Source organism: Myxocyprinus asiaticus, chromosome 22 (assembly GCF_019703515.2).
Source record: "Myxocyprinus asiaticus isolate MX2 ecotype Aquarium Trade chromosome 22, UBuf_Myxa_2, whole genome shotgun sequence".
In the NCBI taxonomy this organism is placed as follows: Eukaryota; Metazoa; Chordata; class Actinopteri; order Cypriniformes; family Catostomidae; genus Myxocyprinus; species Myxocyprinus asiaticus.
The window spans coordinates 46,217,661-46,236,487 of NC_059365.1; the positions used below are offsets into that span (position 1 = coordinate 46,217,661).

The following is an 18,827-nucleotide window of genomic DNA, read 5'->3' on the forward strand; positions in this document are numbered from 1 at the left end:
AAAAAAATCCTATTGTTAGTGTTTTTGTCTTGTTTTCCATTTAAAATGGTCTACAAATCCTTAAAACAAGATACATTTGCTTGAGAAGCAGCATAAGATATTTAGACTTTCTTTAACAGAATGCATCTTAAATGTAAGTGTATTTTGTATATAAGTGTATTTTTTCACTTGGTTATACTTCTGTGAGTGCAGTAAAGACTATATACTTATTTTCAAGATCTATTCTCTAAAACCAAGTTTAAATATCTTATATGCTGCTTCTCAGGTGAATGCATCTTTTTTCAAGGATTTTTATTAGATATTTTAAAATAGTTGTATTTTTAATATTATATTCAACATTCTCAGATAACAATTTTTTCTTCTGCAGTATAGCTGCTAAAGTAAATTTATGTATGCTGCTAAAGTTAAATGAGTTTTAGATATTATTTTTGGAAAACAAGCCAAAACAAAAACAAATCAAAAATGTATTTTGTTGCAGTGTATAATGAGGTTAAGACTACCCTCTCTCACCTTTTTGTTCAGTTCGATCCATCTTTAACTAAGAACAAAAACAACAATGCTCTCTTATTAATGAAGCTATGTATTGCCAATTTTCTTCACGATAAGAAATACACAGTGACACATATATTATGAATCAATAAGTCGCGAGCCATCATGTTATAATCTAGCTGCAGCAAGCGTGCGTGCTCGAGGGACGAGCATCCCGCAACAGTGTGTGCCTCAGCCGGGTGAAGTTTCAATCTCTCCCCATTAGATCGGGACATTCGCGCAACTCATAGAAGAGGCGCTGACCACACAGAGAAATGCCAGTTTCAGAGTTTGTAGTTATTTACATGACTTGCTTCATTATTATTTGAGCTTTAATAATGCTATAACTTAAATTTATTATATATATATATATAACTGCATTAAAGATGTAACGCCGGGAAGACGCTCGATACACGTTTTGCTTCAGCGGAGCGGCAGCTCCAGCTCCGCTTATTTCTGTATTTACTTATTTTGTATTATTTCCTCATACATCACCTAGGGCCGGTTGCATAAACATAGCCATTACCTTAAGACTGCATCTAACAATTAGTTTGACTAGCTAAAGATGCCATAGAAAGCCTGTTGCATAAAACAAGCTCACAGCTGTCTTTAGTAAGACAGTCTAATTTGCACTGCATTGTGGGAAATGACACTGAACAGCTTTAAAAAAAGATAAATGGCCGACAGTGGATGCTAAACATAGTTTTCATTCGCTGTAAATATTTGCTTATTAGGTGGAACACAGTGCTTTAAAATTGATTCTAAATGAACAAATTGAGTGATTTTTAACCCAAATAATAAAAAACACGACATTTTGTTACCATCATCAAAGTCTTCTACAAAGTCTCAACTCAAGCCCCTTTTAGCCCTCAACTGAAGCCCCCACTAGCTCAGCTGACAGTTATTTTCCATGGCAACGTGGAAATGTAAACCAAAGTTAGCCTAGGGGTGTGCTGTCTTACATTTTGGTCTTAAATTAGACTGATCTAACTTTTTATGCAACTGACTGAAAAAATTAAGACCAACATTTTAGACGACTGACTAGCCTATTCTAAAACAGTTTTATGCAACCGGTCCCTGAAGCTGTTTGGAAAGTTTAGAGTGCATCTGGACTGTGAGATGTGTAATTCTTCCTCTCCTCAGTCAGGCGCAAGCTGCAGTGCTGCTCTCATGCATCATCATTAGAGTTTCATATGATCTCATGTAACGTTTAATTAGATTAAACGACTATTCGACAACGACAATGTGTCGACAATTTTTTTTGTCAACGTTGTCGATAACGTCAACTAATTGTTTCAGCCCTATTTCCAACCAGCGTATGTGATGGTTTATGCTTTATGTAAAATGCGTTAATCAGGATTAAGAAAAATGAACGCTTTAAACTTTAATTCTAAACTTTAATTTAACTCTAATAAATAGAAATTAATAATATGACATCTACATTTCTATTTGTGTTCTTGTTCATATTTTCTTGTTTCATAAGCCAGTAATTAAGTACCAAGACTGAAAAAGAGGATAAGTAAAAAAAATAAAAAAAAATAAAAATAAAAACTGCAGAAAACTTCTCAATTTACTCAAAACAAATACAAAAGAATCGGAGACCTTCCCAAAGGAGCCTTGTCCCAAAACCTTGAGCAGCTCAAACTGGCTGGGTTCGGCCTTTTCACAGCCCTCCTTCACATGATGAGTGATGGGGATCTCTTTATAAGCCCCCTCATCCTGCACACATACAAACACACATACACAGTAATGCAAACAACTGAACAAACACATCCTGATAAGAGTACGAACCTTTTACAGCTAAATTTACCAGTCAGTCAAAATTCTTATCTGCCATTTTTTTCACAAGTGGAATTGACATACATGAGACAAATCACTGCAAGCAAGTTTAATGTTTAGTAAACTGCTCTTTTAAATAACTGAATTAACCATTTATGAAATACTGAACTGCCTGAAATTACATTTAAAGTTCTTTTTTAGACTATTTACTTATAGTAAAACTCTCATGAGCCTTCAGTACACAACACACAGTAACAGTTCTTGGTTTATTTCGAGTGGATCGATTATTCAGTCAGTTTAATTTAATCAACACTCCGACTGATTCATAGGTCTTTTTTTAATCACTAAAAAGAGCCGGCTCATAGGAGTCATTTGTTCGGAAAACGGACATCACTGGTCGTGCTGTATGTTGTTGATTAACTAAAAAGAACTATCGCAAACAAGTTATTTTTGGTGATAACTGGACTGCACTGGTTATGTTTCTTGCTGCACTACTGAATAGCAGTGCTGGAAACACTGAGTATTTTAGTATGTGTTTTTCTATCCGTATCAGTGGAAGAACGCACATTCAAGAACCATTAAGTAAACTAAATGTCAAAATGGAATTGGAATAAGAACCAGTTCTCTGTCCCCACTTTATTACTTCAATGTAACTTTAAAGCAATCATTACTGGAGCTTTTGTGTGTATGGTGGTGGTGAGTAATTAAAACCTACTCGCACGGGGGCCTGGGTAGCTCAGTGGTAAAAGACGCTGGCTACCACCCCTGGAGTTCGCTAGTTCGAATCCCAGGGCGTGCTGAGTGACTCCAGCCAGGTCTCCTAAGCAACCAAATTGGCCCGGTTGCTAGGAAGGGTAGAGTCACATGGGGTAACCTCCTCGCTATAATGTGGTTCGTTCTCGGTGGGGCACGTGGTGAGTTGATCACGGATGCCGCAGTGGATGGCGTGAAGCCTCCACACGCGCTATGTCTCCGTGGCAACACGCTCAACAAGCCAAGAGATAAGATCGCGTCTGAGACCATCAACCCGCGCAAGGCAACTGGGATTCATCCTCCGCCACCCGGATTGAGGCGAAACACTACACGACCACGAGGACTTAAAAGCGCACTGGGAATTGGGCATTCCAAATTGGGTGAAAAAAAAAAAAAAACATAAATACTTGCACATCCATTGGAGATCCGAGAGTGGTCTTTGCCATGAACAGTCCTGAACATTGCCTTTATCTTGCTTCTAGATTTACAGCAAACTTTAGCAATCAAAGAGCAGCAGCAAACTAGTGATCAATCTGAAACTACTCAAAATGTAATAGCAGAGCCGTTCCATCTAGAACAGGGGTGTCAAACTCAATTTCAGCCCGGGTCAAATCAGCTTTATGTGTGCTCTCAAAGGGCCTGCTGAAAAAGTGGCACCAGCCCCTTATTTGGTTGCATCCATGTAATTACCAATAATATTTTGTGTATTAAAATGCACATTTGAAAGTAAAACATTGATTTGTAAATGATAGAGATGTGACTACTACAATTTATATTTTTAGTGGTGGTGGTGGTGGTTGTGATGGGAAACACATTTCTCAGATTAAGAGGCACAACTTCTCGGAGAGCATTTTTGCGTGATGATCACTTGTTGTGCTTAAGAGTGAACAACAGTCAGCACAGTAAAACCTGCAAGAAGTTTAGTCTCTTCAATGCTTTAGGTTTAGTCCTTTTATGTGCTATTGTTCCAGCAATAAAAGTGCTGAATTAACAATACATTTCAAGACAATTACTGTCAGACGTTAAATCCTCTACTGTAAGTAATGTTACCGTATTTGTGAGGTGTTGTGTAGAGATTAAAGTCTTTTGCTGATTCTGTCTGACACTGCTTCAATAAACAGTTGCAGTAAAAAAAAAAAAAAAAAAAAAAAAAAAAAGGTTTAAACCACTTTATGTCGTGAACTAGATGTTTACCAGCAATATTATCTAGCATTTCTGCACTTTTGAATGTGTAGCGAGGATCACCCTGAAGGACTCTGGATCGTTCAGAATGCGCAAAAGCTGTTTTGTGTCGCTCTGTATTGGAGCCTCTTATTTCTTACTTTGATAGTTTTGTACAATGTGATTTGTTAGTTATTTAGCCTATTTATTTGTTGAATATCCATTCATTACCATGTTGAAGTGCTGCACTTGGCATTTGTATGTTCCTCTGAAATGAATCTGATCGGGGTCACTTGAACATAACAGAGCCTAATTATACAATTATTATCTTTAACACGGACTAGTTGTTCAAACACTCAACCAACTAGTCGATTATGGAAATTGGTAGTTTTGCACATTCCAAGGAAATAATGATAACAATAACATCTGTGAAAAAACTAACCACTAATTTATAGGGCTGTGTTCAAAATATCGATACATCATCATGCTCTCCTTGCCGATGCAGCTGTGTCCTGTATCGATGCTATGCAGCATTTTGAAAGTTTGAGTCTAACCTATCACGAGACGCAAGTTGTTTCAATAACCTGAGCAGTAGTAGACCAACACATTTAAATTGGATGATACTCTCGCTACCACCGGCAAAACCAAAATCTAAAATGTATCTAATAATCAATATGTGCATTTTGTATTTTTGCCTAAAACCGGCAGTTGGGATTAAGACATGACTCCCATGATATCCAAATACTGCAAAACTAAAGTACTGCATAAAACTAATAACTTTCATCTCTACCAGTACATATGTCAAAATAAAGCTGCCGATATGCACTTCTTTACCTCTCAACCTCTCGTAAGCTTAAGTAGATCATTGGCACCAATGGCCTCTACGATCAACTTAAGCTTGCGGTGCTTTTGGGAAACGCAGGCCTGTACATTTCTGACCCCGTTCGCACCTCTATTTTAGTGCTATCCACTTGTGATTGGATCTTCTGAGACGGATGTTAATACCAGGTCTAAACAGGGCAAGAATGACATTTGACAAGAGCTGTCAAGCTGCTTAGACACAAAGACGCATGCTTGAAGGAACAACTTCTTTTTTCTTTATGCGAGCGCTGCAAATGATCTCAGATCTTCTCAGAAGGTGCTCCGAGTTTAAATCACTTTGAAAATTGATTGTGAATAGCCAATATACAGCATATAGGAATCAGATCGTGGCTGTAAACATCGAAGTGGCTAGAACATTTTAATTTACCAATTAGTTTCATTTTATGATTTATTTACAGAGTTGTGCTTGACTTGTGCTAAAATTCTAATTGTTTAATCCTAGAGGCTTTGACTTACATGTTGCACAAAACAGGGTTTTAAATTTTTTTTGCTTTGAATGGTACAAAATGATATACAGAATGGCAGAAACTGTTATACAGTTTACTATGAACAACTGTTATACTAAGTTATGCTCAGGGGAAATTCAGTTTAAAATTATCATGTATAGCTTCAGTATATTATATATATATATATATATATATATATATATATATATATATATATATATATATATTTTTTTTTTTTTTTTTAAGACTTTGTCAGTTCAAACCAGTCTGGCATTCTCTGTAGACCCCTCTCATCAACAAGGCGTTTCCATCTACAGAACTGCCACTCAGTGGATGGTTTTTGTTTTTGGCACCATTCTGAGTAAATTCTAGTGTGTGAAAATCCCAAGAGATCAGCAGTTACAGAAATACTAAACCAGCCCGTCTGGCACCAACAATCATACCACGGTCCAAATCACTGAGATCAAATTTTTTCCCCATTCTGATGGTTGATGTGAACATTAACTTAAGATCCTGACCTGTATCTGCATGATTTTATGCACTGCTGCCAAGCAATTGGCTGATTAGATAACCGCATGGATGATTGTTGGTGCCAGACGGTCTGGTTTGATTATTTCTGTAACTGCTGATCTCCTAGGATTTTCACACACTACAGTCTCTAGAATTTACTCTGAATGGTGCCAAAAACAAAAAAACATCCAGTGAGCAGCAGTTCTATGGACTGAAATGCCTTGATGACAGAGGTCAACAGAGAATGGCTAGACTGGTTCAAACTGACAAAGTGAGTGTGCTCTTGTACAACTGTACAGATAACCGCTCTGTACAATTGTGGTGAGAAGAATATCATCTCAGAATATTATTCTGAGATGCGGGTTGGCGCTGTTTTGGCGGTACGAGGGGGACCTACACAATATTAGGCAGGTGGTTTTAATTTTGTGGCTGATCGGTGTGTATAGACAGATAGAGAGACAGATAGATAGAGAGACAGATAGTGGCCTCTTTATCATGATGCATATCGCTAATTTATAGAGCTAAATTGAAATATTCTGACAGTGCTAGTTACAACTAGTTACATTTTCCTACAACCAGAAAACATTACATTTACACAGAAGAAAAACTGATAGCTTGGTCCATAATAATTATGAACAGTTACCATAGTTCTTCAATAGTTTTAACAATGATATTTGCAATAAGACGATGGTAACCTTAGGTAAAACCATGCATGTCTCATCACTACCATGTTTAGTAACTCTGGTTTTATATAAAAACTATGGCATTTTTGTAATGAAAAACAGCAATATAAATACATTTAGAAACTAATTCTGCCAAAATATCACAGTAAATACAGTTAGTTTTACTACAGTAATTCCAATTTTTCAAAGGCTTGTAACATGTGGATTGAAAAGCCTTCTAATTTATGTCTCTGTGTGACAGTGTTTTCTCCTGTATCCTTTATTAGTGCGGTTTAGAATGGTGTGGCTGTTTATATGGTTTTAAACTAGTTTAATCACCGAGACATTTGGAGTTTTGCAACAGACAATTCTGTGACGCATTCAAATGGTTTTCACGATTTGTGAAACAAGTCCACAAGTAAACGCATCTGCTCTGCACTCGTGGACCTCTTTCAAATCTGCTGTGCTGATAATTGGTGCTTGTAGTGCCGTTTCGTTATGCTTTTGAAGTGAGCAAAATGCACTCCAAAAACTGAGATTAGAATGATAAAGACTCTTTAATATTCATGATGAAAGCGCTAACTAAATGGTCAGTGAGACACTCCATTCACCTGCCATCCTATGTTTCAGAAATTAGCTCACAGGCCCACATAAATTGAGGTGGTGTGTCGGTTTGACATAGAACCCAGGGAGCCCCCTTAATGACAATTTATTCCAGGGGTTTTGCAGAGAGCTGCATTCTGAAACATCATGTAAACAAGAACGGCATTTTCCTTATGCCATTTAAGGGACAAAAAGAAAAAGTGGTTTAGCACACCTGGGCTTCTCCTGGAGAACGCGGCTTATGTGGCCAAGTAAACGCATAAGCAGCCTTCTGACAGGTGTTTGAAGAGCGCGCACGTGCAATGGAACAGACCGGATAACTTATGTCATAGGATGGAGCCGTACCTTACATCAACAAGTCAACACATTGGAAAGAATTCAACATTTCTGGGAGTACATTGGGAAAAGCACATACATTTAACTATACACATTTATATACACCAAATTAAAATATCCACTACTGTCCCTCATGTCCGCGTATATGCGCTCAAGTACATTGGTGGAATCCCGGAGTTTGAATATCCTTAAATAAAGCAAAGCAACAGAGAATAAAATGGCGGAGTCTTACACAAATGTCACTGGGAAATAATGTTGCTTTGAAGAAAGCTGCTTGCTAACCGAACCAGATGTATACAGGTCATAAAGAGAAAGCCGATTACACGGTTCATGTGAACGCATACAACGATTTCAAGTCTTAAGCAGCTTTCTCGCAAAAAACGGCTTTCTGGTGTCCATGTAAACGAGGTTATTGATAAAAAAGAAAATGCCCAACAGAGTGGCTGGTGTCACTGTAAAATTCACCCGTAATTGGCACTTGGCGGGTGTTAATGTCAGACACTGTCTGATAGTTTTCTACTTACTCTTCATTTAAAGACACATTGTTCATCTAGTAGTCAGACGACTGAAGTTTGGTATCATGACAACCCTTGTGTTTTATAGTTACAGTGAATGTGCTATGGGTGTATATGAACATTTGAGGTGTCAGACACACACACACACTCTCTTACTCACACAGTGTGTGTAGGACTCCTCCATTGGCTCATCCATCATCTGATGCCCATTCATCTGAAACACAGTCAAAACATTCACTGAAGACATGAGCTGATCATCAAATATAATAGCATGAAAGTGATGTAACACAATAAACCAACAAAGCATCATTCTTTCACAGCATGATGTCAGCATAACTTAAATGATAAATCTGACATGAAACTAATCCTCTTGTCTCTGAACCTCAGTGCATTCAAACAGACCATATGAATATCTCTGGTGTCATCAAATCAACCTAGCTGACATGTTTCACTTTCAACACAAAACATACAGTGCATCCGGAAAGTATTCACAGTGCTTCACTTTTTCAACATTGTTATGTTACAGCCTTATTCCAAAATGGATTAAATTCATTATTTTCCTCAAAATTCTACAAACAATACCCCATAATGACAACGTGAAAGAAGTTTGTTTGAAATCTTTGCAAATTTATTAAAAAAAAATAAATAAATAAAAAAAAAAAAAAAATATCACATGTACATAAGTATTCACAGCCTTTGCTCAATACTTTGTTGAAGCACCTTTGGCACCAATTACAGCCTCAAGTCTTTTTGAGTATGATGCTACAAGCTTGGCACACCTATTTTTGGGCAGTTTCTCCCATTCTTCTTTGCAGGACCTCTCAAGCTCCATCAGGTTGGATGGGGAGCGTTGGTGCACAGCCATTTTCAGATCTCTCCAGAGATGTTCAATCGGGTTCAAGTCTGGGCTCTGGCTGGGCCACTCAAGGACATTCACAGAGTTGTCCCGTAACCACTCCTTTGTTATCTTGGCTGTGTGCTTAGGGTCGTTGTCCTGTTGGAAGATGAACCTTCGCCCCAGTCTGAGGTCCAGAGCGCTCTGGAGCAGGTTTTCATCAAGGATGTCTCTGTACATTGCTGCATTCATCTTTCCCTCGATCCTGACTAGTCTCCCAGTTCCTGCCGCTGAAAAACATCCCCACAGCATGATGCTGCCACCACCATGCTTCACTGTAGGGATGGTATTGGCCAGGTGATGAGCGGTGCCTGGTTTCCTCCAGACATGACGCTTGCCATTCAGGCCAAAGAGTTCAATCTTTGTTTCTCATGGTCTGAGAGTCCTTCAGGTGCCTTTTGGCAAACTCCAGGTAGGCTGTCATGTGCCTTTTACTGAGGAGTGTTGATTTCACACTACGTTGTTACCTAGTTGGTGAGACACAATGCTGGAAAGTAAATAAAGAACATCCATCTTTTACTCTCCATGACAACGAGCTTATTGCTAACTAGCTAACCACGTAGCTATTTTCATACATTGTCTGCTGAGTGGAAGCTAATGTGTAAACATGTATTCACCAAACTGTTTTGTTCAGGATTCGCAGTTTGGTACCCACTTCAACCGAACAATTCCAGTCGTTGCATTTACAAAATGTAATATTTAAAAGTCTGGTTTTCCACCGGAATATGGTAACACCGCTGCTGCTGTTTATCTCTTGACTCGGCAGCAGCGAACCATGAGTTATTGTTTGTGACTGTTTTGTTATAAACTGAGCAAAAAAAGACACGTCCCTTTTTTAGGACACTGTATTTTAAAGATAATTTTGTAAAAATCCAAATAACTTTACAGATCTTAATTGTAAAGGGTTTAAACAATGTTTTCCATGCTTGTTCAATGAACCATAATGGTCATCCACTTGTGGAATGGTCATTAAGACACTAACAACTTACAGAAGGTAGGCAATTAAGGTCACAGTTATAAAAACATAGGACACTAAAGAGACCTTTCTACTGACTCTGAAAAACACCAAAAGAAAAAATGCCCATGGTCCCTGCTCATCTGCATTAACGTGCCTTAGGCATGCTGCATGGAGGCATGAGGACTGCAGATGTGACCAGGGCAATAAATTGCAATGTCCATACTGTGAGACGCCTAAGACAGCGCTACAGTGAGACGCCTAAGACAGCGCTACATTTCTACATACTGTGGGACGACTAAGACAGCGCTACAGGGAGACAAGAAGGACAGCTGATCGTCCTCACAGTTGCAGACCATGTGTAACAACACCTGCACAGGATCCATACATCCGAATATCACACCTGCAGGACAGGTACAGGATGGCAACAACAACTGTCCGAGTTACACCAGGAACGCACAATCCCTCCATCAGTGCTCAGACTGTCCACAATAGGCTGAGAGAGGCTGAACTGAGGGCTTGTAGGACTGTTGTAAGGCAGGTCCTTACCAGACATCACCGGCAACAATGTCACCTATAGGCACAAACCCACCTTCGCTGGACCAGACTGGACTGGCAAAAAGTGCTCTTCACTGATGAGTCGTGGTTTTGTCTCACCAGGTGTGATGGTCGAACTAGCATTTATCGCCAAAGGAATGAGAGTTACGCCGAGGCCTGTACTCTGGAGCGGGATCAATTTGGAGGTGGAGGGTCTGTCATGGTCTGGGGCGGTGTGTCACAGCATCATCGGACTGAGCTTGTTGTCATTGCAGGCAATCTCACAGCTGTGCATTACAGGTACCTCATGTGGTACCCTTCCTGCAGGCTCATCCTGACATGACCCTCCAGCATGACAATGCCACCAGCCATACTGCTTGTTCTGTGCGTGATTTCCTGCAAGACAGGAATGTCAGTGTTCTGCCATGGCCAGCGAAGAACCCGGATCTCAATCCCATTGAGCACATTTGGGACCTGTTGAATCGGAGGGTGAGGGCTAGGGCCTTTCCCCCCCAGAAATGTCCGGGAACTTGCAAGTGCCTTGGTGGAAGAGTGGGGTAACATCTCACAGCAAGAACTGGCAAATCTGGTGCAGTCCATGAGGTGGAGAAGCACTGCAGTACTTAATGCAGCTGGTGGCCACACCAGATACTGACTGTTACTTTTGATTTTGCAGAAAATAAAAGCAGTTGAAAGTGAGAGGACGTTTCTTTTTTGGTTGAGTTTACATTAACAGCTAAAATATTGCTGATGTTTTGATAAGCAAGAAAACTGTACTTTAGTACAATTTAGAGGTACTTGTACTTTACTTGTGTATTATCATGGCATTTTCTATTACTTTATACTTCCACAACACTACATTTCAGAGGGAAATATTGTACTTTTTCCAATTTTGACAATGTATAACAATAATGTCAAATATTCTTTGATAAAAATATTTAAGAAAGCAGCCTTCCGAGTACCTTTGCATAGTCATATTGGTGCAAAATAGGTGAACAATCCACACAGAAAAGGTCTGTTTTCATTCCAGCTCAAAAATGAACTTTATCGGCCACAATATCTGTAATCGGTGAATTTTCTGCCTCTAAAATCAGTATCGGTCGAGCTCTAATACCAAGGATGGCTGCAAAATATTTACATGCCCACAGCAAGCATTGTCCTTCATAAAGTCAATGGAATGAGTAAGACATGGTGTGATTCTCACGTTGCAGCCAAGTGAGCCTGACTCACTGAACATTCACTTGACTGTCTGAGGAAACTGAAAGTTTGTGTGTGTGTTTGTGTGTGTGTGTGCGTGCGTGTGCTGGTTCTGCTAGAGGCTGGAGTTTGTTTTGTGGAGGAACACACCTTTAGGACAGTTATGTGGACGAATCTACATGTTCTTTGTATTTAATCTGCCTATTGGCTGGAGTTTGTTTTATAGATTTTCTTCTGGTATGTAATTCTGTCTCACGAAATCTGTATAGAAACACCAGACTTGAGCAATTCGACGGAAAAAGTTGTCTTGGGGACTCTCATAGGTGTACATGGACTGTTTGAGTTTGGCGATCTCGTGCCGGGGTTAATGTGCATGTTTTTCTTCTTTCTGTTTGTTTTGTTCGGGGGGAAGTTTGGGGTTTGATTGCTGCACTAATGTTGGAATGTGGTCTTTATAATTTTGTTTTTGACACAATCTATTTTTTCTAATATGTCAAAATGTCAAATGTTAATATGAATGGATTGTCTCTCTCCACATGGAATGTGAATTGGTTGGGGCACCGCATAAAGAAGGAAGGTTATTTATTTTCTTAAACGTAAGAAATATGATATAGTGTTTCTTCAAGAAACGCATCTTTCTCCGCAGGAAGCTGAAAGATTTGGGAAGATATGGGGTGGGCATGTTTTCTTTAGTGCTGGCTCAAGTAAGAGCAGGGGAGTCATTACATTGTTAAGTAAACATCTACAATTCAAATGTCTCAAACAGAATAAAGATAAATTAGGAAGAGTCATTATTGTTTTAGCAGAAATTCAGGGGTAAAGGTTGATTTTGGCTAATATTTACACACCTAACGCTGATGATCAGGGCTTTTTTATAGATCTTGAAGGGATGTTGCAAGCTGCTGGCACCCCTCATGATATAATATTAGGAGGAGACTTTAATCTATTGATGGACTCGGTCCTTGATCATAGTGAAGCAAAAGTGTGTAAGCCCCCTAGAGCAAAACTGATGCTTCACAAGATGTGTAAAAATCTTGGTCTTACAGATATTTGAAGACTTTAGAGGTGTTGCCACATATGGAGAAAAAGAAATCATATAGTTGGTGCTTTAATGTATCCCTTGTGCAAAATCCTGATTTCCAACAAATGTTAAAGGCTGAAATCCATTGTTTATATGGAGACCAACTGGTACTCAGTATCCTCTGTAGGTGTGTCTTGGGAGGCACTTAAAGCGATTCTTAGGGGTGGGATCATACAGTATGCCTCATTCATCAAAAAATCCAAAGCACAAGAACTCGTGGCATTGGAAGGGAACATTAAAAGTGCCGAGGCAGAGCTGAAGCGCCGAATGTCGTCTGATGGCCTCAGGGAAGTGACCCCATTGAAATACAGATATAATACTATTTTGTTGCAGAAGATGGAGTTTTGGCTATTCAGGGCAAGACAGTCATACTTTGTCTACAGGCAAGGGTCTGAGTTTTTTAGATCTTTTGATATTAGAACTGGCTCCACTTTTGCTAGAAGTTTATACAGAATCATTAAAGAATGGAAAGCTTCCGCCAACCATGACGCAAGCCCGGATCAGTCTGATTCTTAAAAAGATATACAAATATTGTCAAAAATTCTGACTAACTGATTAAGTTATGACATCTCTTATACATATAGATCAGGTGGGGTTTATTCGGGGCCACAGCTCTTCTGATAACATTAGGCGTTTCATCAATACCATGTGGTCAGTGGAGAATGATCAGACTCCGGTCGCTGCCATCTCACTTGATGGCAAAAAGGCATTTGATATGGTAGAATGGGATTATCTTTTTAAGATTTTGGAAATGTATGGCTTTGGGAATACATTTATTGGATGGATGGACTTTATAGAGACCCGTTAGCAGTGGTACAAACAAATAGATTAATTTCAGATTATTTTACTCTAGATAGGGGCACCCGGCAGGGTTGCCCTCTTTCCCCACTATTGTTCTGTCTTGCCCTGGAACCATGAGCAGATGCGATAAGAAAGGAGGATGATTTTCCATGGGTGATGGCGGGAGGTGTGATGCATAAGCTTTTGCTTTAAGCAGATGATATTTTATTATTCATCTCCGACCCTTCTAGGTCTATGCTTTGTCTCCACAGAATTATTAATTCCTTTTCTAAGTTCTCAGGATACAGAGTCAATTGGTCTAAATCCGAAGCTTTGGCTCTGACAGCGTACTGCCCAGTAACGGCTTTTCAGCTGGGCGCCTTCCAGTGACCCAGACAGGGCATTAAGTATTTGGGCATTTTATTCCCAGCAAATTTGTGTGATTTATTTAGTTAATTTTGACCCCTTAATAAAAAGGTTTGAGCGATGTGGGTAGACAATCATCCATGCAATTATATAATCAGCCAATCGTGTGGCAGCAGTGCAGTGTATAAAGTCATGCAGATGCGGGTCAGGAGCTTCAGTTAATGTTCACATCAACCATCAGAATGGGGGGGGGGGGAAATGTGATCTCAATGATTTGGACCGTGGCATGATTGTCAGTGCCAGATGGGCTGGTTTGAGTATTTCTGTAACTGCTGATCTCCTGGGATTTTCACACACAACAGTCTCTAGAATTTACTCAGAATGGTGCCAAAAACAAAAAACACCCAGTGAGCGGCAGTTCTGCGGATGGAAATGCCTTGATGAGAGGGGTAAACAGTGAATGGTCAGACTGACAAAGTCTACGGTAACTCAGATAAACGCTCTGTACAATTGTGGTGAGAAGAACAGTGTCTCAGAATGCTATTCTGAGATTTGGGTCAACGCTGTTTTGGCAGCATGAGGGGGGCCAACACAATATTATACAGGTGGTTTTAATGTTGTGGCTGATCAGTGTATTTGTATAAATATACACACACACATTATATTTGTAATATACAGTGCACGTTATTTTTTTTCAATATATATCATAACCGAGCAGCAAGGTTCTTTCTCAGGATTTCCTCTGTTAACATTTTCAACGCATTTTGTTGATTTAAGATGGCCATTTTTAATGTAACTGGTGAGTATTAACTTGTATCCTAATGATAGTTCACCCAAAATTGAAAATTCTGTCATTATTCAACTTAATGTTGTTGCAAACCTGTATGACTTACTTTCTTCTATGGAACTCAAAAGGAGATGTTAGGGAGAATGTTAGGGCATTTTCAGACCTGTAGCTTGTTTGATTTGGTCCGAAACAGGGACTAAAATTGTTACAATGTTGCACTTTCCAAAAGGTTTAGTTTGGTTTCACAAGGCAACATTTCAAAAGGGACCAAAACTATTCCAATAAAAGTCACATGTAAGCAAACAGTCCCCTTACTGATCAGATTGTTTATGCGTTTTTCCCGGGATTTAGAGAATCCACTGACATACCAGTTAACATGTAAAAATCAACCATAACACATCTTCAAGTGTTGTTTATGTCACGCTTATGCAATACATCACTGCATAGTACAGAATGTGTCTTCCAGTCAGCAGTTGCACGGCAAACACACACAAACAGCAGAGAGAAGCCATGGAAAAAAAGTTTTTTTATCTGTAAAAGAAAGTTGCTGACGCCGTCGTACCAGTGTTCTGCCGCTATCCAAGAGAAGCAATCGTACTAAAATTACCTCAGGAATTACAAAACATGCAACTATTTCTAATATAGACCCAAAAAGGCTATAAAGGCGTTTTGATGATGAATTACAGAGAAGTGCTGATCTACAGATATCTTCTCCAAAGATCCATCAGTTATGTTCATGGTTTTTATAGGGAAATTGTTTGGTTTGTTGGTCCGTTAGGTTGGATTGCATTCTCACCAGAAGCAAACCCCTACAGGGCCCAGTTGTTCAGAAGTAATCTGTTTGGATTGGATCAAATCTTGAAAATGGGTTGTTCAAAAGTAAAAAAGGATTCTGAAATCGGATTAGATCATGTAATCCAGTCTTGGTTTTGATCTGGATCAAATCTTCAATATGTGTTGTTCAAAACTTTTTAGTAGGATTGGGATACCTTTGATCCCCCCAAAAAATTGGTCAAATAATAAAACATTTGTATCATGTAGTATATATACACATTTATTTATATTTTGCACGTAATTTAACTGTTACAGTGATAAAGTAGACGTTGGGCTACCTATAAAAAAAAAAGACTTTGTCCCCTTAAAATAATCGCCCAAACAGCTGTCAATATCAAACAAAATAATCTATTTAATTTTAACTGTCATTTATCTCTGTATATTAATTACAATGACACAATCATCAGAGATGAACCAGTCAAACATAGTTTCTAACAATTGCATCCCTTATTGCACATCCAGTCAGTCCCTCATTCTGAGAGAACGCCGGAGGTTGGTCTGGGTCTTCAACAGGCTCAGGTGCGTCATAAATGTTACAACAGAGAGGGACATTTAGCCTTTTTATGATTAACATGTGTTCAAAATATCCACAATGTATTTGTAAAAATGTATATTTGTTTGTTTTATTTATTTGTTGTGGGTCAGATGAGGGGTCTGACTGTTTAAAAGAAATTGAAATTGGAAGGGGATATTTGTATTGTTTTATTGTGCTGTTTTCTATCTCTTCAAAAAAAAAAAAAAAAAAAAAAAAAAAAAACACACTTAGTGACCCCATGCAGTCTATTCTACCTGTTGTTCTTTACATAGCTATTAGCCTACATTGTGATATGTAGTTCCATTTAGAGCACTGGTAATTTAGTAATCGGATTTAGTAATCTTGAAAAGTTTGTATCTGGATCAGGGTGATCCAATCCAATGTTGCTTTGAAAAACCAGCACAAAAGTAAGATGGATTACCTGATACTGGATAGCAAAACATGGGATTTCCAAATCTGGATAATTCTGATCCAGATTAAACTTTTTGAACAACTGGGTCCAGGGTTCATTTGCAATCAGTCCGAGACCACCGATTCTGATTGTTTTTGTGCGGATCCGAGTGCAATTGCAGTGCCTAAACAAACCGAACTAAGGGGGAAAACACACCAAATTCCTAAACAAATGCTACAAACAAGCCAGGTGTGAAAACGCCCTAAATCACCATTCCCTTTTATTGAATGGAAAAAAAAAAAGATCCAGTGACAGTGAATGGTGACTGAGACTAACTTTCTGCCTAACATCTCCTTTTGTGTTCCTCTGAAGAGACATTCATACAGGGTGAGAAATGCTAACAGAAATTTCATTTGGGTAAATTGCCCTTTAATTACCCATTTAAGTTTTTGTTAAAGGTCTATGTAATGTTTTTTTTTTTTATTATTATTATTCAAACACCTGTGATTCATAAGACTTTGACAGTCCCAAGAACAACAATTCTGATCAAACAAAACAAGAATCAAATTCTACCCTAGTTCTATCCAATGGGATTATGTGGTTACCAGAATCACTTTTTAGTGCTTGTCCTATAATGAACAGATTCTTTACTATGTTTGTCCTGCCCGTGTCAAAACTGTGTTTAATGTAAAACCACATAACTTATCAAATACTGTGAATGGACACTAAACAAAACTGTACTGTTAAAAGCCTCTGCTGATATCATTCTTTAGCAAGACCACAGCAGATCAGTAACGACACTGAAACACACTGTAAACAAACAACATGATGTATTAAAAACAAGACGCTGAATATTTGACTATTCCCGTTTAAAGTGCATGGTCTGCTGAAGTATAAGAGAGACACACATGAGAAGTAACAGTAAAGAAAACAGTGTCGCTTAATGCAAATAAATAACATCTGTAATGGATGGATAGATAATGTGTCATCCTTACACTGCAAAAGCGGCACAAAAGCTGCAGGTGCAAAGGAGAGAAAACATGCTGTATTGAAATGTGTTTATGTAGCAGTAAACACACACAGGACTCGTGTTGTCAGTTCAGTCAGTGACTTTCACAAACATATATCATTAATCGAGTACAAATGACACTACAGAGAGCAGTAGCCTTATATAGTTCCAATGTTTATATTTATATTTAGTGTGTTTGTTTTAGTTATGACTCCTGTGATGAATCTAGCTTTAGCAAACCTTCCTCACCAACATCAACCTCAGCTCACATTAAACTCACACTCATGTGTAGTGTTTACATTATTCACAAACACGGACATAATGTGATTGGATTAAGTATCACATTCATTCATACTATTATTGATTAATGGACATCATTATGAACATGCTAACAGCTCGAGCTAGCGCTGCTGTCGTCATGCGAGTCTCCACACGACGCGCGCACAAACACAAACACACGCTCGCGCACATCAGCACAAACACACAAAGCCGATCATGAACGTCACCGATAATCAATACTGATCCATCATGCGCTCACATACGCGTCATACCTCACCGCTGACGCTCTCCACCTCCATTTTGAGCGAGGACTCCTGCGCGGGGGCAAAATATATCATAGGGTTCAACTAGAGCGGTACTCCGCGAGGCATTTCTCCGCCGTGTATGACCGTTAAACACGCGTGAAAATCAGGTGACCCGCGTAACTGACCGGGACCATATGAACCGCGCGTGCCGCTCCCCTCGCTTATTCACACAAATATGGCCGTCTTTGTCTGCGCGAGCTGAAGACGCCAGCGCTGACGTCATTGTGACGCAATTTAGTGAAGGATTTCCCCATCGAAGGGCACGATTAGTGACCGCCACAATACAGCCACCTAATTGCTAAATTCATGCATACATTCGTTGACCTAACCGTAGAAACAATACTTTGTCGTATTTTTATAAGTCAGCCCTGGTATTAGATTGCCAGTGAGCATTTTAAAATCCAGGCAGCCTGAAATCCTCCTGCAAAAGTGAATTAAGAGGTTTATAGCTCATCCCATCTATCCTGACCCAAACAAGGATGCTCTAAGCCACTTCTCCAGCCCTGGGGCTTTAGTGACTCAGTTTGCTGTAGTTTGAGAGCAGGTTGGGCAAAGAGTCTGAGCAGTTTTACATACACTGGCGGTCAAATGTTTGTAATAATGTACAGTGCTGTTTCGGAAGGAAATTGGTACTTTAATTCACCAAAGTGGCAACTGATCACAAAGTATAGTCAGAACACTACTGATGTGAAAAACAGCAC

At 39.1% G+C, this 18,827-nt stretch overlaps 1 protein-coding gene across 7 annotated transcripts in view; it reads right to left on the bottom strand.

Annotated features, from left to right (window-relative positions):
• Positions 1-18,324, bottom strand: part of rps6kal (ribosomal protein S6 kinase a, like) — a 101,858-nt gene extending 83,534 nt beyond the window's left edge. For all 7 annotated transcript variants that reach the window (XR_007892586.1, XM_051650579.1, XM_051650574.1 and 4 more), the window contains exons 1-3: positions 18,094-18,324; positions 8,336-8,389; positions 2,131-2,247 (exon numbers count right to left, since the gene is read on the bottom strand). Coding sequence is in view for 6 of the 7 variants with exons in the window: in XM_051650579.1 (XP_051506539.1) it covers positions 2,131-2,247; positions 8,336-8,389; positions 18,094-18,159 (237 nt within the window). In the remaining variant the exon portion in view is untranslated. The remainder of the gene's footprint in view (positions 1-2,130; positions 2,248-8,335; positions 8,390-18,093) is intronic.
• Positions 18,325-18,827: the final 503 nt, after the last annotated feature.